Consider the following 20,428-nt stretch of genomic DNA (forward strand, 5'->3'; position numbering starts at 1 on the left):
TTCATATGCCTGTTGGCTATTTGCATTTCCTCTTCAGAGAAATTTCTTTTTAGCTCTTCTGCCCATTTTTTTTTTTTTTTTTTTTTTTAGGGAATGGGTCTTTTTTTTTTTTTTTTTTTTAAAGATTTATTTATTTATTTATACAAGCACTGGGTACAGACAGAAGCGCGGGAGGGTGAGAGAATTCACCAGAGCCAGAGTGGGGAGCAGAGCAGGCAGAAGGACCGAAGTACACTGCTGAGGGGAGCAGTGGGCGCGGCAGGAGAGGTCTGCGCACCATGTGGGACCCTCCTCCGGTGGCCGGGGAGCAGCCGGGGATCGAACCGGCACTGCAGAAGCTGCTGGCAGCTTCGCAACCCAGCGCTCAACCGCTGCGCCACTGGGGAGGCCCTTCTGCCCATTTTTTGACTGGATTATTTTCTTTGTTTTTGTTGAGTCTCATCAGCTCTTTGTAGATTTTTGTGATCCATCCTTTATCATTAGTGTTGTGTGCAAAAATGTTCTCCCGGTCAGTGGGGTTTCTCTTTGTTTTTGCTATTGTCTCTTTTACTGTGCAGAAGCTCTTTAATTTGATGTAGTCCCAGCTGTTGATCTTTGCCTTCACTAACACTGCTTTGGGTGATGTGTCTGTAAAGATGTCTTTGATGTGCATATCATATAGTGAAAAATCACATTCTTTCAAGAGAAATACAATCCTTCAAAGAAAAGGACTCCAACTAAGGAAAATATCTGCATAGATAAGAAGAGTCTCTTTTCTAATTCTTTTCCTTTACAGAGTAAATCCTCAGGGGATGTCTAGTAGGATCTTGGAAACTGAATTTAAGCTGTCTACTGAAATAATCACCACTGTGAAGTGAATTAAAAGTTTGGTAAATGAAAAATTTATTCAAGAGCCAAAATGAGGACCTGGGCTTGAGAAACCAATAGCAGATTTCACGCCTTCTTTGGAGACGTTTGGCCTGGGTTTATATAGGTAAATTACATATACAGAAAGAATACAGGGGGGAAAATTTAGCAAAAAGAAAGAAGATAACTAATTATAATATTTTCAGTTAAATAAAGGTTGGTTACTAACAGACTTGTTTAACTGACAAAGGAAAAGCACTGTTTATAACTTCAAAAAAAACCCTTGATCTTACAGTTAATTTTGCCAGTGCTATCTGTGTTTGGGAAGATGTAAGGATAAAAAGTTATTTGAATCTCTTATCCTAAATGTACAGTGCAGCCAGTCTGTTATCTCATGCCTTCTTCCTGCAGCTTGCAAACTTGATCCTTCGGTAGGCTCTTTGAGATTGTTTTTGCTTCTCACCTCAGGGTTCTTCACAGTGAACAAGAATCATTGTTCTACTGACTCCAACCTCTTTAGGTGGCAAGGTGGTGGTAGACACTGTTTCAACATAGAAAAAAATGTAGATCATTTTATTGGTGGACTAAGCATAACAACATATCCTTGAATAAGGTCAAGACTGGCTGGGATTTTTCTTTCCTGTAAATGTTCTAAGGAAATGCCCTTGTTATTCAAGGACCTGCTCTATTTTCACTTTCTCCTTCAGATCCCAGCTTTTGCTTCTCTCCATTATACCTTGTAACAGCTCCACCTTTTAAACTTTGTCCCCTCTGTGACCAAAACCCCATTTCTTTGTATGATATTGCGATAAAATAAGAAATTTATATTTGGTCTTCACCCCTGGTTTCTGGCACATAGTCCTAAAACCTTTGTGGTTTTATAACGATAAGAGAAAAGCATTAGGAGCTTTTTCATTATCAGATTTGATTTTGTCCCCATTTTCTTAAATAGCTCCAGAGCAATCAAGATGAAAGGAGCATCTTTTGTTATTCATAATAAGCCCCTTTCAGCCGTGGGTAAATTTATGTTAATTAAGTGACTTTGAGAAAGCCCCTAAAGGAGGAACTCTGGTTACCAGGGGAACCAACCACTTTCTTAGAGGATTGGAACTTTCAGGTCAACAACCCTCCCCACCTCCAGGGAAGAGAGGAGCTGGAGATTGAGTTCCACCACCAATTGTTAAAGCCTCTATTTTTAGAACTCTAACCGGAAGGACCTGGGATTTGGAGAGTTTATGGGTTCCTGGAAGGCTGGCCTACCCAGAGAGAGCAGGAAAGCTCTGTAGCCCTTCCCCCATATCTCACCCTGTGCATCTCTTTCACTGGCTGTTCCTGGTTGCAGCCTCATAATAAACCAGTAATCTAGTAAGTAAATGTTTTCCTGGGTTCTGTGAGCCACTCTAGCAAATTATCAAGCCTGAGGAGGGTATCACGGGAACTTCCAATGTATAGTCAGGAGGTCAGAAACACAGGTGACCAGATGGAGCGATGGACATCTGAAGTGTAGGGAGAGGACAGTTTTATGGACTTGCCCTGTAGGTTTCGCGCTAGTCCAGGGCTCTTAGAGTGAGAGCTGAGTTAAACTGTAGGATACCCAGTGGGTCTCGCCAAGAACTGAAAAATTGCTGAGGTAGAAAAACTACACATTTGGTATAAGAAGTACTAGAGTACAGAAAAAAAATCATTTTTTTCTTTTACCTTATTTCCCGAGAAAACATTAAGTAGGTTATGATTTTCAATAGAAAAATTGTTACAGGACAGGGTGAGGCGCACCCCAGAACCCCCAAACCTGCCCACTCTAAATTGGTTCTGCCATCCACCACATCAAGACAAAACACACTCTAGTGTGCAAGACCTTTAATGGAAAGGAACTTTAATACAATTAGTAAGCAACACTTGATCTTAGCCAAAAGGCCGAGAAGCAACACAATTAGTGTGCAACAAAGAGAAGGGAAAGAAATATAGCTTTCAAATCAAGCACCAGAAGTTCCCCATCCCCTCGTGGGTAAATGTCCAGCCAAACAGGGTTGGCCCAAAGCAGGGCCACTGAGGCCCAAAAGCCTGACACTAGTCTAAGGCACATTCCGGCGGGGACTCATAGACAAGCTGCAGAAGGGGCCCAGCACATCTAAGACCAAAGAAGCAAAATCAAGATAAAAGCTGCCATTGTCACCTCCCCACGGGTCTCTCACCCACATCTGTTTCTCCCAGTCCAGGACCAAGAAGCAAGCACAGTTTCTTTACGTGTTTCTCTGCTCCATGTGCCTCCTCCAGGTCTCCTCACTCCATCCTTCCTCCTTCCTTCTCCACTCTCCTCTTCAGCTTCTTCTCTCCCTGCTCAGCTCCATCCTCCCTTGAGTGGGATGGGGAACCTGGAACCTCCCCTTTCCCTGGGGACCCCCCTGTTACATAAACAAATTGCCAACAACACAAAGACATGTTTCCAAAGTATTAAGTTCCTGATCTAAATTCAAGTAAAGCACCAATTTCTTCAATGAGTTCATATCTCTTCAACCTAAAATAATACTCAGAACAGAATAACTTTGCAGACTCCTTTGTCTGGTGTCCTTACCTCCTAGTTCTGGGGAGTCCCACTAAGAAAACCCTTCAGTCTGGCTCCCTACCTGGCATCCAAGAGAGAAGCTACCATATCGTCCTTTCCAAAGGCAGAACAACCTCAACAAGAACTGGGGGTGAGGGGTGAGGTCATCAGTGCTTGAGCAACATTGTCTAGCAGAATTTTCTGTGATGACAAATATGACTCTGGGCTGATGAGTGTGGTAGCCGCTAGACACCTGTGGTTCCTAAGCACACATGCAGTGTAACTAATATGACTCAGCAACTTTTATTTGATTTTTATTAATTTAAATCTAAGTAGCCAGATGTGGCTAGTGGTTATAACCATGTTGTATAGAACAACTTTAGAGCTATTCCGCCCAGTTTTTAGGTTTAACCAAAGGGTCACAGCTTGTTCATAGTTCATTCAAAAGGCAATGGTACTTATTTGAAACCAATGATCTATCTCTGCCAGATCTAAACTATCAGTTTATCACTTCTACTCATTTTTGGAGTATTTAATAATTTACAGGCACAGGACAAGGGTTTGTCAAAATTAGTTTCTATCCATAAAGATCATATTCATATTTAATTGTAGATAAAATCACACATGTTGGGGGGCCTCCCTGATGACACAAGGGGTTAAGCACAGCACTATGAAGCAACCCGCAGCCTCTGCAGCACCAGTTCGATCCCCGGCCAGCCAGGGAGCACAGCAGACCTCTCCTGTCTCGTTCACTACTTCCCTAGGCAGTGTGTTTCAGTCAGTCTGCCTGTTCTGTTCCCCACTCTCTCTGGTGAATCCTCACGCCCACCCCCCCTCCCCGCACCTCTGGCCTGTACCCCCAGTTTTTGTATGCATAAACAAAATAAATCTTTTTTAAAAAATCACACATGTTGGAGATACAAGAAGGATATGTTCTTTCATAATTATATATAGTGTATCTTGTCTTACATTTTCTCCCTGAGTCCTGCAGGAAGTTGGGAGAAAAACATATGGCAAACCCCTCTACACTAGCAATTTTCCCACCTATCCTCTTCCTCTACCACCCTTCAGGTTTTACCCTAACCAAGAGAATGACCTGGAATCTGACAGCACCAGGGACTGTCAGGCTGTTTACCAGTTTAGGTAAATTCTGGAGCCAGCTTCAAGGTTTGGTTCCTCTACTGAGCATATCAGAAGTGTGTGCAGGACCTCTGAGCTAAACCAGTGACCATAAACCCCCAGGCCCCATCCATTCCAGCTACCTAAAGCAGATGTTACCTTGGGTCAGAAGGTTAGTTCTTCAACTGCTTTTCCTAACAGGAGTGGAGGCAGGGATCCTCCAAACTGAGGAAAGGCCTGGGGTTGTCACATCTTCCCTGGGAACTCGGTGGGGAAATCTCCAAGGCAGAGCAATTGCATCTTGGCATGTGTCACACGGGTTTAGTGTTGCGAGAGAAAATACAGGATGCCCAGTGATGCATCGAATGTTGCAGGAGACATACTAATTCTTTAAAAGTATTTTTGTTTACCTGAAATTCAATCTTAATTAGGTATCCTGCTTTTTATTTGCGAAGCCTGGCTGTCTACTTGGGGTCCAAACCCCCACCCCAGGTCCTTGGTAGGAGCATTCAGCCAGTGGGGTGGTCTCCTCAAACATCTTAAGCATCTGATTAGAAGCAACACCAAGGGGAGAACTCCAGCGGGCAGGGAGTTACGACAGAGAAGCCAGCCCAACGGCTGTGTGTCTGGACTCAGGGTACTCCCGCCCTTTTCATTACGCGAGAGACAGCAGGGCTGAGGGAACTCTGGCGAGGGAGTCGGCAGTTTTCAGGACTGCTCCCTCAGGGTCCCACAATTGCGGGACCACGATCGCTGAGCTGTTCTGTGAGATCCCGGTGGCAAATGGACACTTGTCAGCAGCTGCTCCCAGGCTCACCCCCACCACCCCCGCCGGCGCCCCGCACCCTTGAGGGCGTCCCCGCGCCCCGCCCCACCTCTCCGCTGGGCGGCCGCGCTAGCCACGCCCCACTTTGTTATCCGACCCTTTTCTGGGTCAGCTGGTTCTGGCGTCAGGCGGAGGGATGGGCTGGCTCAGCTCGACCCGGCAGGGCTTGTTTACTATGGCTGATGATCTGGAGCAGCAGTGAGTTAACCCCGACTCTTTCTCTCCTCTCCCTCTCACTGGGCCCTGGTCCTGTCTGTGGCTGAGAAAGTTTTAGACACATTCCTGCTTTTCCCTTTCCAGGTCGGCTTCAGGAAGGGTCGAGGGTTGCGTTTGCTTGCTTTGCTTTTGCTCAGACGAGACGGCGGCGCAGCCTGGGGCGCGATAGGCTTGCCGGCAGCCCCGTGGTTCTGATTTTCCACTTCGGTCTTGGCGAACGCTCCTCGTTTTCCTGTAGTCACTGCACTCGGGTTAGATGTAATGGTAATGACGGCGATCCCCCCAAACAAGCTTGGGGGGCGCGGGCGCGGGGGTGGAGACCAGATCTGCTGGTCTAGGTTTGCTCCTGGACGGTATTCGGCCTGGGAAAAGCCTCCCTTAGTCAGGCCGGGAGAGAAATGGGGGGAAACAAGGGCTCCGCAGCGCTGGGGGTGGTCTGAAGTAGTGGGCTTGAGAGTTTCTTTAGCTCTAGCCCACTGAGAAACTAAGCCGCTTGCGATCCTAGTTGACAACGTTCTTAATCTTCATGGCTGTATCCTCAATGCTACAGTCACAGAACTTTCGGAATTTGTTACCACCGGTCTCCAGGGCTTCAGATTTGGGATGCCACCTGTAGGTGGTGTGACTGGCAGTTTGCATTCTGATAGAAGCAAGGAAAAGTTGCTGGGAGAAGAATGACTCAGCTCCCAGACAAGCTTTGGTGTCATCAGAACAGGGCCTTTCCAGGACCAGAGTGCCTCCTTCAGAGCTGCAAAACCGGCAGCTTGCAAAACTAATTATCTTTATGACAAGAATAGCTTCCTGCGCCTGAAAGAACTGCCCTGAAGAACGTTACTTTCTAAGATTATTTTTCAAGAGGAAATTTATAATAACTTGAATGACTTAGGGAAAAATAGAATATTGGAACTTGTACAGATTCAGGCAGTTCATTCCTTTTACAAATGAAGTAGTCAGTTCCCCTAGAAGTTAGAGGACTGGGCCGAGATGACAGAGGCCCAGGCTTCTGACCCTTTTTGCCCCTATCAGGATAAAAGTGCTCTGCAGAAAACAGACCACCTTGGCCAGGCTAAGTTAATGGCTAAGTGGCTTCTCTGCTTCTTGCCTCAATTTCCTACCCCAGTTCTCACCTTCCCAATAGTACTGAACAGTGTGCCAGGCACTATTTCCAGTGTTTTGCCTGAACAGGTTTGGTAAAGAGAGGCAAAATAAATAAAGCTGTCTCTGAGGAATAACTTGCTGGGCAAGCCCATGGTGCTATTTCAGGGGCCCTTTCTCCTGTGTGCTTTGGGCAGGTACAAGGCAATGTGGGGTTCGGATGTCATGGTCCTGACATGCCACAGTCTCTACAACGTGGACAGAAAGTTTGTCTCTTATAACTAACAAAATTCTGTGGTCTTGGTGCCCATACTTCAAGGCTCTAAGGAATTCCAGTTGAGTATTAAAAGGGTTCAGAGTCTCCATAGGCTTGAATTAAGCCTGACATCGCTCACCTGGCTAAAGTCATTGATGCACTGCTCTCAGCTGCAACCTCAGATTTACTTTCAAACCTCAGACAGGCATTGAGAGTTGCTAATTGCAACATACTTGGACTCTAGACAGCTTATAATTTCGCTAGGGAAAAGGGACATTTATTGGGAGTTGATCTTATACTAGGCATAATTTTATGTGTTTTGGATGCATTAGCTCATTAAATCTTGTTAACAGCCCTATGATATAGACACTGTTATTAAAAGGTAAGGAAGACAAGGAAGGCTAGGTAATGTGCCCAAAGTTACATTGGTGCTAAGTGGCAGTGCCAGGATTAGAACTCTGACCTTCTGACTTTAGGTCACACTTTTCAGAAAAGGGAGACAAATATGGAAATGTGGTTATATACTATGTATTCTTATAGGACCTTGAAAAGCTGAGGTTGGAACATCTAGGAAGATGAAGAAATCTGGATTTGAGATCCAGGTCCGAGTTGCAGTTCTTTTTCTAACTAGCTGTCTAACCTCATTGGGCATCAGTGTGCTCAGCTGTAAAATAAAGAGGCTGAACTAGATGATTTCTAAGGAACTATCCTAATCTAAATTCTGTGCTTCAAATGATATATCAGGATAACCAGTGTGTGCCAAAGGGGTTGGGTCCGCTTGTTCACCCATAGAATGCTCCTGCTTGACTATGCCAGTGTTGACAGTCCCTTCCAGTAACCCTCTTCACCCAGATAGACTTCAAGAAAAGAGAAATACTATATGGGGTGGGAAAGGAATGAGAAAAACTCATTCATAGATCTCTTACCAAGTCCTTTACTATCTGGATGCCTTAAGGCAGGTTATGTAACAGGCCACAGCAATTCAACTCATAAATGACAATACTATGACTCAGGTTTTGTTTTGCTTTATTCCAAAGCTGGTGCTTTCAAACTCTACTCTGCAAGGACTTCGTCTCTTGAATATGAAGGGGAAAGAAAGCAGGATAACTTATCTGTTTTACTGCCTGCCCCCAGAAGGGAGGACATACATGAGCTTTCTATTCACTTTATAATCTGGAAAGCAAGAGCAGAGGAGCCCATCTTCTGTTAGTGAATCACAGGAGGACTTGAACCCAGATCTCCCCACTCCTGCTCCTTGCCTGTCCTGTGTGGTTTGAGGCTGAATTCATTGATTCCCTGGGACTCCAGCTGGGCACTGGCACAGTGCTCTGTATTTCCAGGGACTGGGAAGAGAACGCACACAAACCCCAGAGTCCTGCCAGAAGGGCAGGTGGCATAGGAATTTGTCTGTTTTACCCTAAAAGAACAGCCAGTCCTGGGGATGGCAAAAGGTAGCTGAAACATTAGTTGAGAGTTAGCTTTTTCCCCTCCTCTTGATGTCCTTGAACATTATGATAACTAGCAGCAAAGGGGAGTGGGAAAGCTCCAAAAAGATAATGAATGTGAAAGAGCCTTGTGAACTGTAAATGCAGTACCCGTGGTGGTGTTCTGAGCATCTGTTGAAACAAAGGGCATTTTGTTGTTAACAGCCATATTCCAGAAAAGAGTAACAGTGTCATGCAGAATAGCGGAGGACTCGCTGACTACGAGGGTCCCCTGAGCACCCTGCACTGATAACGCTTTTGTAACTGTGTGCGAGACCGAGAGTGTCAGTGTGTCCCTTGTTGCCAATGATTGTCTCCTCTCTGTCCCAGGCCTCAAGGCTGGCTGAGTAGCTGGCTGCCAGCTTGGCGCCCTACTTCCATGTCTCATCTGAAGAATGTGGAGTCCAGGATCCTCCAGTGTAAGTGGAAGGGACAGCGTGTCCACCTCCCATAAAAGGCCCATGGAGGACGCAGGATCTTCCCAGAGTCCGGTACACTGAGTCCACCTATTCCTGATTAACAGTGCTCGGGGTGGCAGCTAGAGACGTCAGTGATTTAGGAAAGAGATTTGCCCTGAGGACACCATGTTCTGTGATAGTGAGTCCTCAGTGTCTTCCTCCTTGTGTACCATGTCAGTTCCTTCCAGATCCTATAACTTCACCACAGCCTCTGTGCTGAGAACTATCCACACATAACACACAAAAATACTTCTCCCCCTGTTCCTCTCCCTCTTTTCTTCCACACACACAAGATTTGCCACCTTCCTACTCAAGGACCAGCAGTCCCAGATTCCTCATATTACTATTCCTTATGCTACCCGGTTAGGCCCCACCGTTACCTGGTTACCCCAGTACTGTGGGATCCCATAGATAGGCTCTCATGGACAGTTATGTTGAGATAGGGCGTCCCCAAGCAGCAGCGGCCATGGGCTCCACCACCACCCTTGGGCCACGTCTCCCTGTGTTTTCCATATGATCTTCCCTCCCCTGTGTCCACTGCCCCAGCCATGGCTACCCTCTCTCTATGGGCCTGAGTCAGTGCAGCCGCAGAACAGCACAGCTTTCAAGCCTCTGTCCAGCGTCCAGGCAACTTTCCCCAGGCAGCATCTTCCTTCTTGTCCACCATGTCAGTTCCTTCCAGATCCCGAAACTTTGAGAAACTGCTTTCATGCCCAAAGAGCAAGCACTGCCCACCTCACTGTGTCTCTAAAACATTCCTGAGGGCCCAGAGGGGGCCAAGGATGAGTCTGTGGCTTCAATAGAGATATGGCAGGAAATCATGGGAATCCCCAGTATGAACATGGCTCAGTCCACAACCATCACCCCTCCACCTGTCTTGACTTGAGGCAGAAACTACCTTCCCAGCAAGGAGAATTATGTCCATCTGTCAAGCCCCAAGCACATATAGGTATAAGAGCTGTGGACATGGGTGCTCTGGGGTCACTGCCAGCCTGAGGGAACCCAGCAAACAGCGTCAAGGAATAAGATGGCCCTAATTACCTCCAGTCTAGATAGTTTACAGGTTGAATCCTTAGGTGGTATGGTCAGAGGGTTGTGAAAGGGAAGAGGTGAGGGAGGTCAGGAAGGGTTTGGGAATGAGAGTGAGCTGAAGAATCCAAGCCAAATGGTGACACTGTCAGAAAGCAGTCTTAATTGATCTGCCACGGTATTCCCCTTTTTCTAGGTCTCCAGAACAAGTTTCTGGCCCGATATGTGTCCCTCCCAAACCAGAACAAGATCTGGACGGTGACCATGAGCCCCGAGCTAAGGGACCGTACCCCCCTGGTGATGGTGCATGGCTTCGGGGGTGGCGTGGGCCTCTGGATCCTCAACATGGATTCACTGAGCGCCCGCCGCACACTGCACACCTTCGATCTGCTTGGCTTTGGGCGCAGCTCAAGGCCAACATTCCCGAGGGACCCAGAGGGGGCTGAGGATGAGTTTGTGACCTCAATAGAGACATGGCGTGAGACCATGGGCATCCCAAGTATGATCCTCCTGGGGCACAGTTTGGGAGGATTCCTGGCAACTTCTTACTCCATCAAGTACCCTGAAAGGTAAGAAGGTGCCACTGTCTTGATTTTGCCCTAATTCCTTGTCTTGCTGGGATCATTCCAGTTATTTATTTCTGATAGTTCTTTCTAAATGATTTAAAGGCTACGGTCCTCCATGCAAATACAATTTATATTATCTTTTTTCCTCCTTTAGAGTTAAGCACCTCATCCTGGTGGACCCGTGGGGCTTCCCCCTCCGACCCACTGACCCCAGTGAGATCCGTGCACCCCCAACCTGGGTCAAGGCTGTGGCCTCTGTATTAGGGCGTTCCAATCCACTGGCTGTTCTTCGAGTAGCTGGACCCTGGGGTGAGTAACCTGCAGATGAACAAATGATCTCTTAAGCCAAGGCTGTCCCATTCTAGAAGCACCCCTGCATCTGGACTCCCTCCAGCCCCGGATGTTCATGAGAAATGGGAAAGGACCTAGTGTTATTTAATCTGGACCAGACTTCCTTGTCTGCTTCAGAAGGTTCTTTGTTTCCTTCGTCTGCAGGGAGAAAGCTTTCCTATACAAGGGACAGCTGGAGCAGAACTACTATGCTGTGCCTTGGCTAGACCCCCAGAGAGAGAGAAGGGAGCCTTGAGTGATTCTTTCCCTGTTGAATTCTTATGCTGCATGTGTGAGTTTATGGCGACCTGTTGGTGACTCAGTATGGCCACCACCGCTAGATCTCATCTGCAGCTCACCCAGCACCTGCCAGAGAAATGGCAGAACCAGAGCCTCCAACAGAACCCACTGTGGCAGGCAGCACCATCTGAGCCATGCCTTTTTCAGTCCTTATCTGTACCACATCCTCACCACTTAGTAGCTGTCAGGAAATTCTGTGGGTGCAGGGAGGGAAGGAGGCTGAGGGAAGCCAGCCAGAATAGCAGCAGGTCCCAGCTTTCTGACCTCACGCTACCAGTACCCTTTCTTTGTGTGTGTATGTGGCGGGGGGCGGGGTGGGGGACGTTTCACTCTAATGAAGTGAAAAGCAGATCCCCTTTATGGAAAAGATTTGTGACTCCCTATCTTGTACTGGTGCTCACTAGCCAATTATTATATGTTAATTGCTAAATAAGAATTGTCTCTCCGGGTCTTAGAGAGAAACCAAATGTCTCTGGATAAAAGAGAAAAATGAGCATTTGAATAGAAGATAGAAGTTTGGGGAGAAAGGACGGATGGCCAGATACAGGAACTGAAGAGCAGAGGGCTGACCTTCCAGTTCCCAGCACTGTGGACTCAGCAGACTCCTTTTCCAGGGAGAAACCCTGCTCTAACCAACCTCCCTTTTTTCTGGACTTGGTGTCTGGCCAGGCCCGCATAGGCATTGTAGCCAATGTAGTCGGGGCTTTGGCTGGCAGCCATGGAGGAGGGGATCCTGGCTCTGCCTCCTCAGCCAGGTCTCGCCTGCCTCGCACCCCTTGCTTCTCACACACAGAGATGAGATCAGAAGAGGGAGAGAGACATAGAAGTTGACCTTTAGGCTCAACTTTTATGGTCTGTTTTGGGCACCCTACTGCTTGTGTGTGTGCCATAAAGGAAGGTGAAGAGAACAGATGGCATTGAAACTGCCCTGAGTCTGAGATGCCAGTGTCACGCTGCCCTCTGCACCCCTCGTATTCTATGACAGCCCAGAACATGAGAGGGCTCTTGGGAGGTTATCTTGTTTCATGCACTGCCATGACAAGATTAACAGGCCACAGGGAACTCAGCAAGAAAGAAAACATAGCTCACACCATGAGAGAAGAGTATCTCAACCATGAACTTTAGTGGGGCTTGTGATCCTTGTAGGAAAAAGATCTTGGGGCTTCACTGAGCTGAAACTCTGATTCTTCGGTGACATCAGACTGTCTAAATTCTTTTTTTTTTTTTTTTTTTTATAGAGGCATGCTTTATTTATTTGTTTGCTGGTTTGTTTGTTTGTTTTGTTTATACATGCACTGGGTACAGTCAGAAGCGCGGGAGGGCGAGAGAATTCACCAGAGCCAGAGCGGGGAGCAGAGCAGGCAGAAGGACCGAAGGACACTGCTGAGGGGAGCAGCGGGCGGCAGGAGAGGTCTGCGCGCCATGTGGGACCCTCCTCCGGTGGCCGGGGAGCAGCCGGGGATCGAACCGGCACCGCAGAGGCCGCGCGCAGCTTCGCAACCCAGCGCTCAACCGCTGCGCCACCGGGGAGGCCCAGACTGTCTAAATTCTTTAATAAATTCTTTAGGAACCAACAAACCCTCATTTGTAGTCACCCCAGGAGATTCTCGTTCTTCCTGCTCCTCAAATGTTAAATGTACAAGGCAAACAAACCCTTGTTGTGTAGAGAAATAGGAAATTTCTCCTAGCAGGAGATATAATGTTTTGTCAAAGTTGTTAAAACATATCCAGCCCCCCTTCCTCCATCCCACTGACTACTCTACTTTTTTCTGTCCCTCTCCCAGGGCCTGGCCTGGTGCAGCGATTCCGGCCAGACTTCAAGCGCAAGTTTGCAGACTTCTTTGAAGATGATACTATATCGGAATATATCTACCACTGCAATGCTCAGAATCCCAGGTGAGGGTGGCTCCCAGAGCCAGCACAGGGTGCATGGGTTGGGAGATAAAACCCCAGCTGCTAGAAAACTCCAGAACACCCCAGAATCATTCTGTGTTATACTACTTCTAGCACAAAGCTCTCTTCCCATTAGGGGAAGGTCGCCTTAGCAGGCTTGAGCATTTCCAAAGTGTTCCCCCAGGGATAGGCACAAAGGGCTAGAGATAATAGATTAATTGAACATGCTCGGTCTCTGGAGAAAGACCCTTATTCTTCCCTAGAGATAGGCAGTTAGCCTAACAGGCCAGAGTCTGGAAAATGGTGTAAAAGATATAAACGTTATAAAAGATCTTTTTTTTTTTTTTTTTTTTTTTTATTAACTGAACAAGTGATAGTGCTTTCACAAAAGCAAGCAAGGGAAGAAGTTCATATCTGACTGTTCACACAGCAGATCCCACAAGCCTGCTGAATTGCAGTCTTGGCAGCTGACAGCTAGGCAGAGGCAGGGAGGTAATCTTCCTCTCAGGCAGTGCTCTGCGAGTGGCTGATACCAGGAGGCCTGAGGCTGCATTGGCAGCAACAGCACCGCCTCTGTGGAGGCCTCAACCAGAACTGCCGTGAGGCATCTCAGGGAGCCAAGGTCAATGGAAGCAGCAGAACTGCCTCATCTCATTCCAGGCCTATCCAGGTCACCCACTGTGAATCCAGAGCTGAGCAGAAGTGAGATCAGCAGTCCAGTCCTGGCCGAGCGTTAGCCTCACCCCACATGGCTGCGGGGCAGCGTGGGAACTGCCTGCAACACGCCATATGTGCTCAGCTCATTGAAGGGCCCTGGGCAAGCAGTAGTATAGAAACTCAGCTCAACAGTCACATCAGGGAGCCCCCTGTTTCCTCTCTACCACCCCTCTCTCAGCCCCACACTGGGCTCAGTGCCAGCTTCATGCCCATTGAGGCCTCGAGCCTTTTCCCCAGACTCAGACCTCATTCTGTGTAATGACTGGCCTCCCAGGCTGAGCCACAGAATACATAATCTTGCAACTCATTTGTGTCCCAGAGGAAGCCGAGATGACATCAGTGGGAACCAATTCCCTCCCACAACACCATCACTCAACCTTATTTCAGTTGAGGTAACATTGGTTTATAACATTATTTAGGCTTCAGGTATATAGCCTCAGGAAGCAACATCTGTGTTACATTAAGTTCTCCACCAAAATTCTGGTTTCCATCCACAATTGACCTCTTTCACCCAATTTACACACTTCCCTGCCCGCTTCCCTCTTCACTCAATTTTATACCCCCCTGAATGTTTCTGAGTGGACACTCTGACAGACTTGCAGTAACTCTTAACATTCCCTTGGAAAACTTGAAATTTGACCAAAGGAAAAATATGGGGAGGGCAGAGGGACTCACTTTGTACTTACTTTCGTTTTCACAATGACCTATAATAAATCGGGTATAATTCTCTCCATTTTGTAGATGAGAATATTCTGGTTACATGACTTGCTGAGAAAACACAGCCAAGATTTGAGTTCATGTCTTTCTGAATCCAGAATCCCTGGTTTTCCACCATGCTGCATTGTCTTTAGGAAAAATTGTTTCTAGTGGCCCGTGCACAGCTCAGGCTTCTGTCCCCTTACGGTTCAAAGAAGACTGGGGACATGATACCTGAGGAATCGTAGCCTGGCAGGCGGCAGTCTCCCCACCTCCCCCGCCTCGCACAAAATCTTCAGACTAGTCCAGAAAGCCCCATGACACGGCCTATTAGTTCCACTGAAGGATGCCCAGGGAGCAAAGCCGATTAGATCGACAACCACTGCTTCCTACAAAGCACAAATTGCTGCTCTTTCTGAGTTCTTGCAAGACTGTTGTTTCATTTCAGAGTTTTCTAAGGAAGCCCTTTTTAGCTACTATGGTGTTCACTCTTCAGAGTCCCCCTCAGATGAGCTCCCCCTTCCCCCCATCCCCAGCAGGCTATGCCTCTCATTTGTCTTCTCATAGCACTGCACCACCCTTTCAAAATTCTGGGGAAATTTTAAGTTAAATAATTAATCATGTGTTTATTTAATGCCCACCTCCCTAAAACAAGATAAATTGTAAGCTCCAAGAGAGCAGGCATTGAATCTGTCTTGTTCATAAGTCCCCATGCTCAGCCCAGGGCATGACACATAGAATAAATAATAACCCATTGACAATTCTCAAAGCCATGGGATTTTTCCCAAGTGCGTCCCTTCCTGTTTCTGTGATAGGAGATCTGTGATATTCAGGTCATCATGCCAATATTTAATAAGCCCAGTGCTGGGACAGACACTGACATAAAGGGGATGCAGAGGGTGCCCAGGCCTCCGAGGAGACCAACAAGTTGACATTCTATGCTGCAGGGTTTATTCCATTAATCACCTCTCCCTGTGTTGCTTCTGCAGTGGAGAGACGGCATTCAAAGCCATGATGGAGTCCTTCGGTTGGGCCCGGCGCCCCATGTTGGAACGAATTCACTTGATTCGAAAAGATGTGCCCATCACCATGATCTACGGGGCCAACACCTGGATAGATACAAGCACGGGGAAAAAAGTGAAGATGCAGCGGCCAGATTCCTATGTCCGAGACATGGTACGTCGGCCAGCCAAGGCTCAGGGTTGAGGTGAAGCACTGTGCATGCTGCCAGAGAGTATGATTGACTCTCAGCTGTCATGGGCCTTGGGGTAGAGAGGGGTCATCAATAAGTGGAGGGCAGAGGAATGGCCAGAGGCGGGGCAGTGGATTTGAAAGGGTTGGCTCTGTAATATCCTAATGAGGGGTTTCTTATTTCTGTGTAGCCCAGTTCAACTATAAGGCAGTCCCCAGGGACATCATGCCACTTCTGCAGATCCCCTGTCATTCCCACCCTAAACCAGAGCCTCGAACAGTGGAGCAAAGAGTAGAGGCTTCCATGAAGCCTACCACATTCCTGCCTTCTCTTTATCTTTTATTCCCCCGTACACTCTTATTTGCTAGTGACTGTGTTGATTGATATGGGGGCCATCCATGGCTCCCCGTCTACTGGACCTGTGCATGAAATGAGTAGGTCAGTGGTGGGGCGAGCGTGGAAGGAAAGACACAGTGAATGGCCCCAGGAGAAGCAGAATGGGATATCTGAGGAAAGTGCCAAAATCCAGGGAGAAAGGTGCACCATTTTTTCTGATAGATACTCAGGGTGACAGGCGAGTAGGTCTAAGGGGAGAGGGAACATTTCCAGTACCAGGAATAAAGGGCAGCCCACCGGGCCGGTGGCTCTCTCCACAGGAGATCGAGGGTGCATCGCACCACGTCTATGCAGACCAGCCGCACATCTTCAATGCTGTGGTGGAAGAGATATGCGACTCAGTTGATTGAGCTGCTCTCTCCAGCGGAAGAGGAGAAAGCCAGAGAGTTGCTCTCACCTTCCTGTCTGCTTACTCACCCCTCTGTCCTTTCCTCACCAACTAACATGTGCCAGCCAGGCAGCGTCTCGGGCCATCCCCAGGGCAGGACCACAGTGAAAAAGAATATTCCTGAGCCCATGCTAAGGGACAGAGGCAGAAGCCACAAGAAGCCTTGAGCTCCCCACCCTGGGGAAGAACATAAAGGGTTGCGTAATGCCACCACATTCTCTCCATGCCAAGTGTCCCCAGATGGTGATTGTGAAGGGATTGCACTGAGCCACATTCCCTCCCTATGCCAGTGGGAGGGCCTTTTCCCTTGTACAGAGGAGAGACCCCCATCAGCCTTTCCCAGCTCTGGAAAGTGTGTGGGGGTAGGTTCCTTGCAAGAACATCTTCCTTCTCCATCACCCTCTAGCCCTCATCCCATCCCATCCCAGTTCCATCCAGTGAACTATAAAGAGCAAGCCTGGAGCTGCCTTGACCTGCAGAACCCCTTCCATGGCCTGAGAGGTTATATCCAAGGCCCTCATTGACTGTTGAGGAACAGGTCAGGGCAGGACATGGCTGGCCCATGGTGACACAGCTCTGTTCCCGGAGAGTTAAGGCTAAACCAGGTCTGCCAACACCCAGTGCTAGTTGCAGACCCCACTGGCTAAGGCAGGCACCATTGCCATGGGGCTGGTCCTGGTCACTGGCTGAGGATAAGCCCCCTGCCCCACATTCCAGTCCCTCTAGGCAGGGGTGCTTTTGTTCTGCCCTGTGTCTCATCCCTAGCTGCCTAAGCTGGGGATACCCAAGTGCTTCTGTCCTGCCCCATCTCATTCCCCACTGGGAGCCCTCTGGGCTTCCCTCTGTGCCTTGGGCCCCAAGCCCCACCTGTAGTATAGAGCAGAGGTGGCCCCTGGTGGAGAGAGAAGGAAAAGGCCTTCAACCACAGGACTGTGTTTGGATTCCCTGAGCTCACTAGTCTCCACAGGGTTTTTCCACCTGCCCCCAGAGCTGAGGCCTATGGTGAGCACCTGTCCGTGGTCCTGTGGGGAGCCTCAAATCAGCAGTTCCCTGTCTTCATCAACCACAGGATGGCTCTCACTGCCTGGCCCTCCAGCACCTTGTCCCCATGGTCTCCAGCTCATCCCACCCCTGGGCCACCTGTCGGCCTCTTAGGCCGGTTCCAGGGGCTGCTCCGAGGTCTGGATGGCAGGCTGGGCCTGACCCCAGGACTAGGCAGCTCCTGTCTGCTCCTCCACTTTTGTAAGCCAACCCTTCCACCAGAATAGTATTAACTCCTGGTGCTTTGTACTACTGGTCCAGCTGCCTTGGGCTCCTTTTCTATATTAATAAAGAAATGAGTAAAAACTGCGGGTGGTGATAATGTTCAATATTTCTCCAACAAGTGCTGGGAGTGGTGCCGAATTCACAGCAGCCCCTGTGATGTCTGACTTAGCCAAAGGGGATCTGAGAGCCACCATTCCCATAACACTCCCTCTCTCATTGAGCACAGCGTTCACCCTCTAGACCAAGCCCAGACTCCAGATCAGCAGCACAGGCCTGCCCAGCCAACCCCTCAGGATGAATGAGAAGTGTACACAGCCATGCCCCTGCAGTAAGAATAATTAAGTGGAACTGGGCACTCCCTACTATCCATCATTCCAATTTTAGTATATGTGCTGCCGAAGCGAGCATCCTAGTGTCCATCAACTGTTGTCCCAAATGCACTACAAGTGGGCCTGCACACAGCATTTCCTATAGCCAGTTTTCCTAACTCAGACTCCCCCTCTGGCTCACAAATATTTCTTATTCAGGGAAACCTGCCACAGATCCCCAGACTAGCCTTGTATCCCTTCTTCTGTGCTTCCATGGCACACTCAACTGCCCCTTTCATAAAACATAAATTTACAGTCACTTGTTTAATATCTGTCTCCTCCTCAAACCATAATTATGTAAGGGCAAGTGGCATGTCCGAGAGCTACTTCATGTTTAATAAAATTTTGTTTTAATTGAGCCAAGAGAAGTGTGAAATGCAAAGTGCTCAAGAAGCATGTCATTACCAGCAGTGCCTGTTTGCTGGCTGACTCCAGCTAGGCCTAGAATTCCAGAGCTCTAAATGACACATACTACTACTTATGAATCAATCAATGAAACTATGAAACTCCTGGGTATAATTACAAATCTCTCTGCTTATGCTAGCCTGATTGCCATACAGAGGAGAGGACAGGTACTTCGAGCTTACCTGCCAAGTGTTGGAGCTACAAAAGTGAAGAGACATGGCCCTGCCTTGCTGGGAAGTTGCACTCTACATGGAGAGACATGCTTAATCAAATTATATAAATTTGCACCAGAAAAGGGCTGTCCCAAGAGGCTGGAAGTCTCCCTTAGAAGTGAAGACCACTGAGCCTGAAGGAAGGACAGGTTGGGGAGACAGCAGGAATGTCTATGGGAAGAACACCAAGAATGAGCCCTGTTGAGTGGAAAGAGCACAAGGGACTATGGTGACGGTGCACGGGTGAATTGGTGGTGGAAATTTCACCGGGACTACACCTGAGAGGATAAAGCATACATTGTACAAAAATGAAGAATGAGGCAAAAAGTATATAAAATAAAAAATAAAATCATTAATACTCCTAAAAAAAAGAATGGAAAAAAAAAAAAAAAGAATGAGCCCTGTTAGCAGAATTGGTGGCCGTGAGATGAGGCTGTGGAGGCTGGAGACCCTCTAGCCAAGATAAGAATGTGCTCATCCTAAAAGCCATGGGAAGAAATAATTGGAGTGAGGGTCAAAGTTGGGTGGGGAGTATGATAGAATCAGATCTGAGGGCCTCCCCGGTGGCGCAGCGGTTGAGCGCTGGGTTGCGGAGCTGCCCGTGGCCTCTGCGGCGCCAGTTCGATCCCCGGCTGCTCCCCGGCCACCAGAGGAGGGTCCCACATGGCGCGCAGACCTCTCCTGCCGCCCGCTGCTCCCCTCAGCAGTGTACTTCGGTCCTTCTGCCTGCTCTGCTCCTGACTCTGGCTCTGGTGAATTCTCTCACCCTCCCGCGCTTCTGACTGTACCCAGTGCATGTATAAACAAAAAACAAACAAATAAATAAATAAATAAAACATGCCTCTATTAAAAAAAAAAAAAAAGAATCAGATCTGAGATTTGAAGCAACGGCCCTGTGGAGTAGAGAATGTTGGGGGTGGGTCCTGAGGGAGCTTTGAGGCTACTGCCATGGTCCAGACAGAGATACTGGAAGCTGGCACTTAACTAGTGGCTGGTGGACACAGAGGAGAATGAGGCAAGAATTGTTAGCAAGTCAAATTAAAAGAACTTGATGTCAACACTGAGTGATGCTACCACCCCCTTCGAGAAGGGGCCAAGTGAGGCGCTGGTCACCAGTCCTGTTCAGATAACAGAACAACCTGGGGGCATAGAGATTCCTGGGCCATATCTCCCTGAGTCTGATTCAATAAATCTGGATGGAGTCTGCCCATGATATCTGCATGTAAACACATTCCCTAGGAGAGTTTGATGCCCCTGTCTGCAGGCACTGGTCTGAGAGCCCCTGTGCCTTGAATTTGACCCAGAAAGCCATGTGGGGGAGTAGAACGAATGATCTTGAAAGTTCACCATTTGTTCCAGAACCACATCTCTTTGGGAAGTAGCACAACATGCTGATCTGATTTTCCCAAACCCGATACAATGGGAAGACAGTCCCCAGGCACGGATACAAGTAGAAGGTGACCCTGAGTGTTTGCACCAGTCCTGCACACACAGACACATGTGTTCACATGTGTGCACACGCACCCCATCTGACGGGAGCATTTCCAGGACCAGGACTAAGAAATCTTGATCATAGATTGCTCAATCAGCACCACTCCTGGTGGGTTAGAGGATTTATAGTGACAGTTCAAGCTCTTCAAAGGCCTCTCATATTCCAAGGAGAGATTCCACAGACAGGCATAAAGGGCTGTAACTAATCCCAGACCTGGGAGGTCCTGCGGTTCAGTGACTAGCAGGAAATATGCTAAATTTAACTTTCTCAGGATAGACACCAAAATATGTGTGCTAAAAATGTCTGGTTTCATTGCCAAAAGGGTAGTGGAATCTT

General features: G+C 48.1%; 1 protein-coding gene and 1 long non-coding RNA gene across 4 annotated transcripts in view; one reads left to right on the top strand and one right to left on the bottom strand.

Moving 5' to 3' along the window:
* Positions 1 to 739: 739 nt before the first annotated feature.
* Positions 740 to 20,428, bottom strand: part of LOC119238904 (uncharacterized) — a 69,859-nt gene continuing 50,170 nt past the window's right edge. Inside the window, exon 3 of the long non-coding RNA XR_008549585.1 lies at positions 740 to 1,387. This is a non-coding gene — a long non-coding RNA (uncharacterized LOC119238904). The remainder of the gene's footprint in view (positions 1,388 to 20,428) is intronic.
* On the top strand, positions 5,434 to 19,046 carry ABHD4 (abhydrolase domain containing 4, N-acyl phospholipase B). 3 transcript variants are annotated; one of them, XM_037503027.2, is made up of 7 exons: positions 5,434 to 5,531; positions 8,715 to 8,803; positions 10,068 to 10,440; positions 10,592 to 10,746; positions 12,852 to 12,963; positions 15,363 to 15,549; positions 16,222 to 19,046. In XM_037503027.2, the coding sequence occupies exons 1-7, from the start codon at positions 5,470 to 5,472 to the stop codon at positions 16,309 to 16,311; spliced, it is 1,068 nt and encodes a 355-aa protein (XP_037358924.1). In that variant the 5' UTR covers positions 5,434 to 5,469; the 3' UTR covers positions 16,312 to 19,046. The 3 variants fall into 3 exon arrangements, with proteins under 3 accessions (XP_037358924.1, XP_037358925.1, XP_054545131.1); XM_037503028.2 differs by lacking the exon at positions 5,434 to 5,531 and adding an exon at positions 5,548 to 5,633 and having other exon boundaries at positions 16,222 to 19,045; XM_054689156.1 differs by lacking the exon at positions 5,434 to 5,531 and adding an exon at positions 5,643 to 5,813 and having other exon boundaries at positions 16,222 to 19,045.

This window comes from Talpa occidentalis, unplaced genomic scaffold (genome assembly GCF_014898055.3).
Source record: "Talpa occidentalis isolate TD23 unplaced genomic scaffold, MPIMG_talOcc4v2.1 talOcc4.11, whole genome shotgun sequence".
NCBI classification, from domain to species: domain Eukaryota; kingdom Metazoa; phylum Chordata; class Mammalia; order Eulipotyphla; family Talpidae; genus Talpa; species Talpa occidentalis.

What these genes read in the sequence shown, in the direction of transcription:
- ABHD4 (XM_037503027.2), top strand. Translation starts at nt 5,470, where the DNA reads ATGGGCTGGCTCAGCTCGACCCGGCAGGGCTTGTTTACTATGGCTGAT. An exon ending in GGAGTCCAGGATCCTCCAGT is followed by an intron (nt 8,804 to 10,067) that starts GTAAGTGGAAGG and finishes CCCTTTTTCTAG; the next exon opens with GTCTCCAGAACAAGTTTCTG. An exon ending in TGCAATGCTCAGAATCCCAG is followed by an intron (nt 12,964 to 15,362) that starts GTGAGGGTGGCT and finishes TTGCTTCTGCAG; the next exon opens with TGGAGAGACGGCATTCAAAG.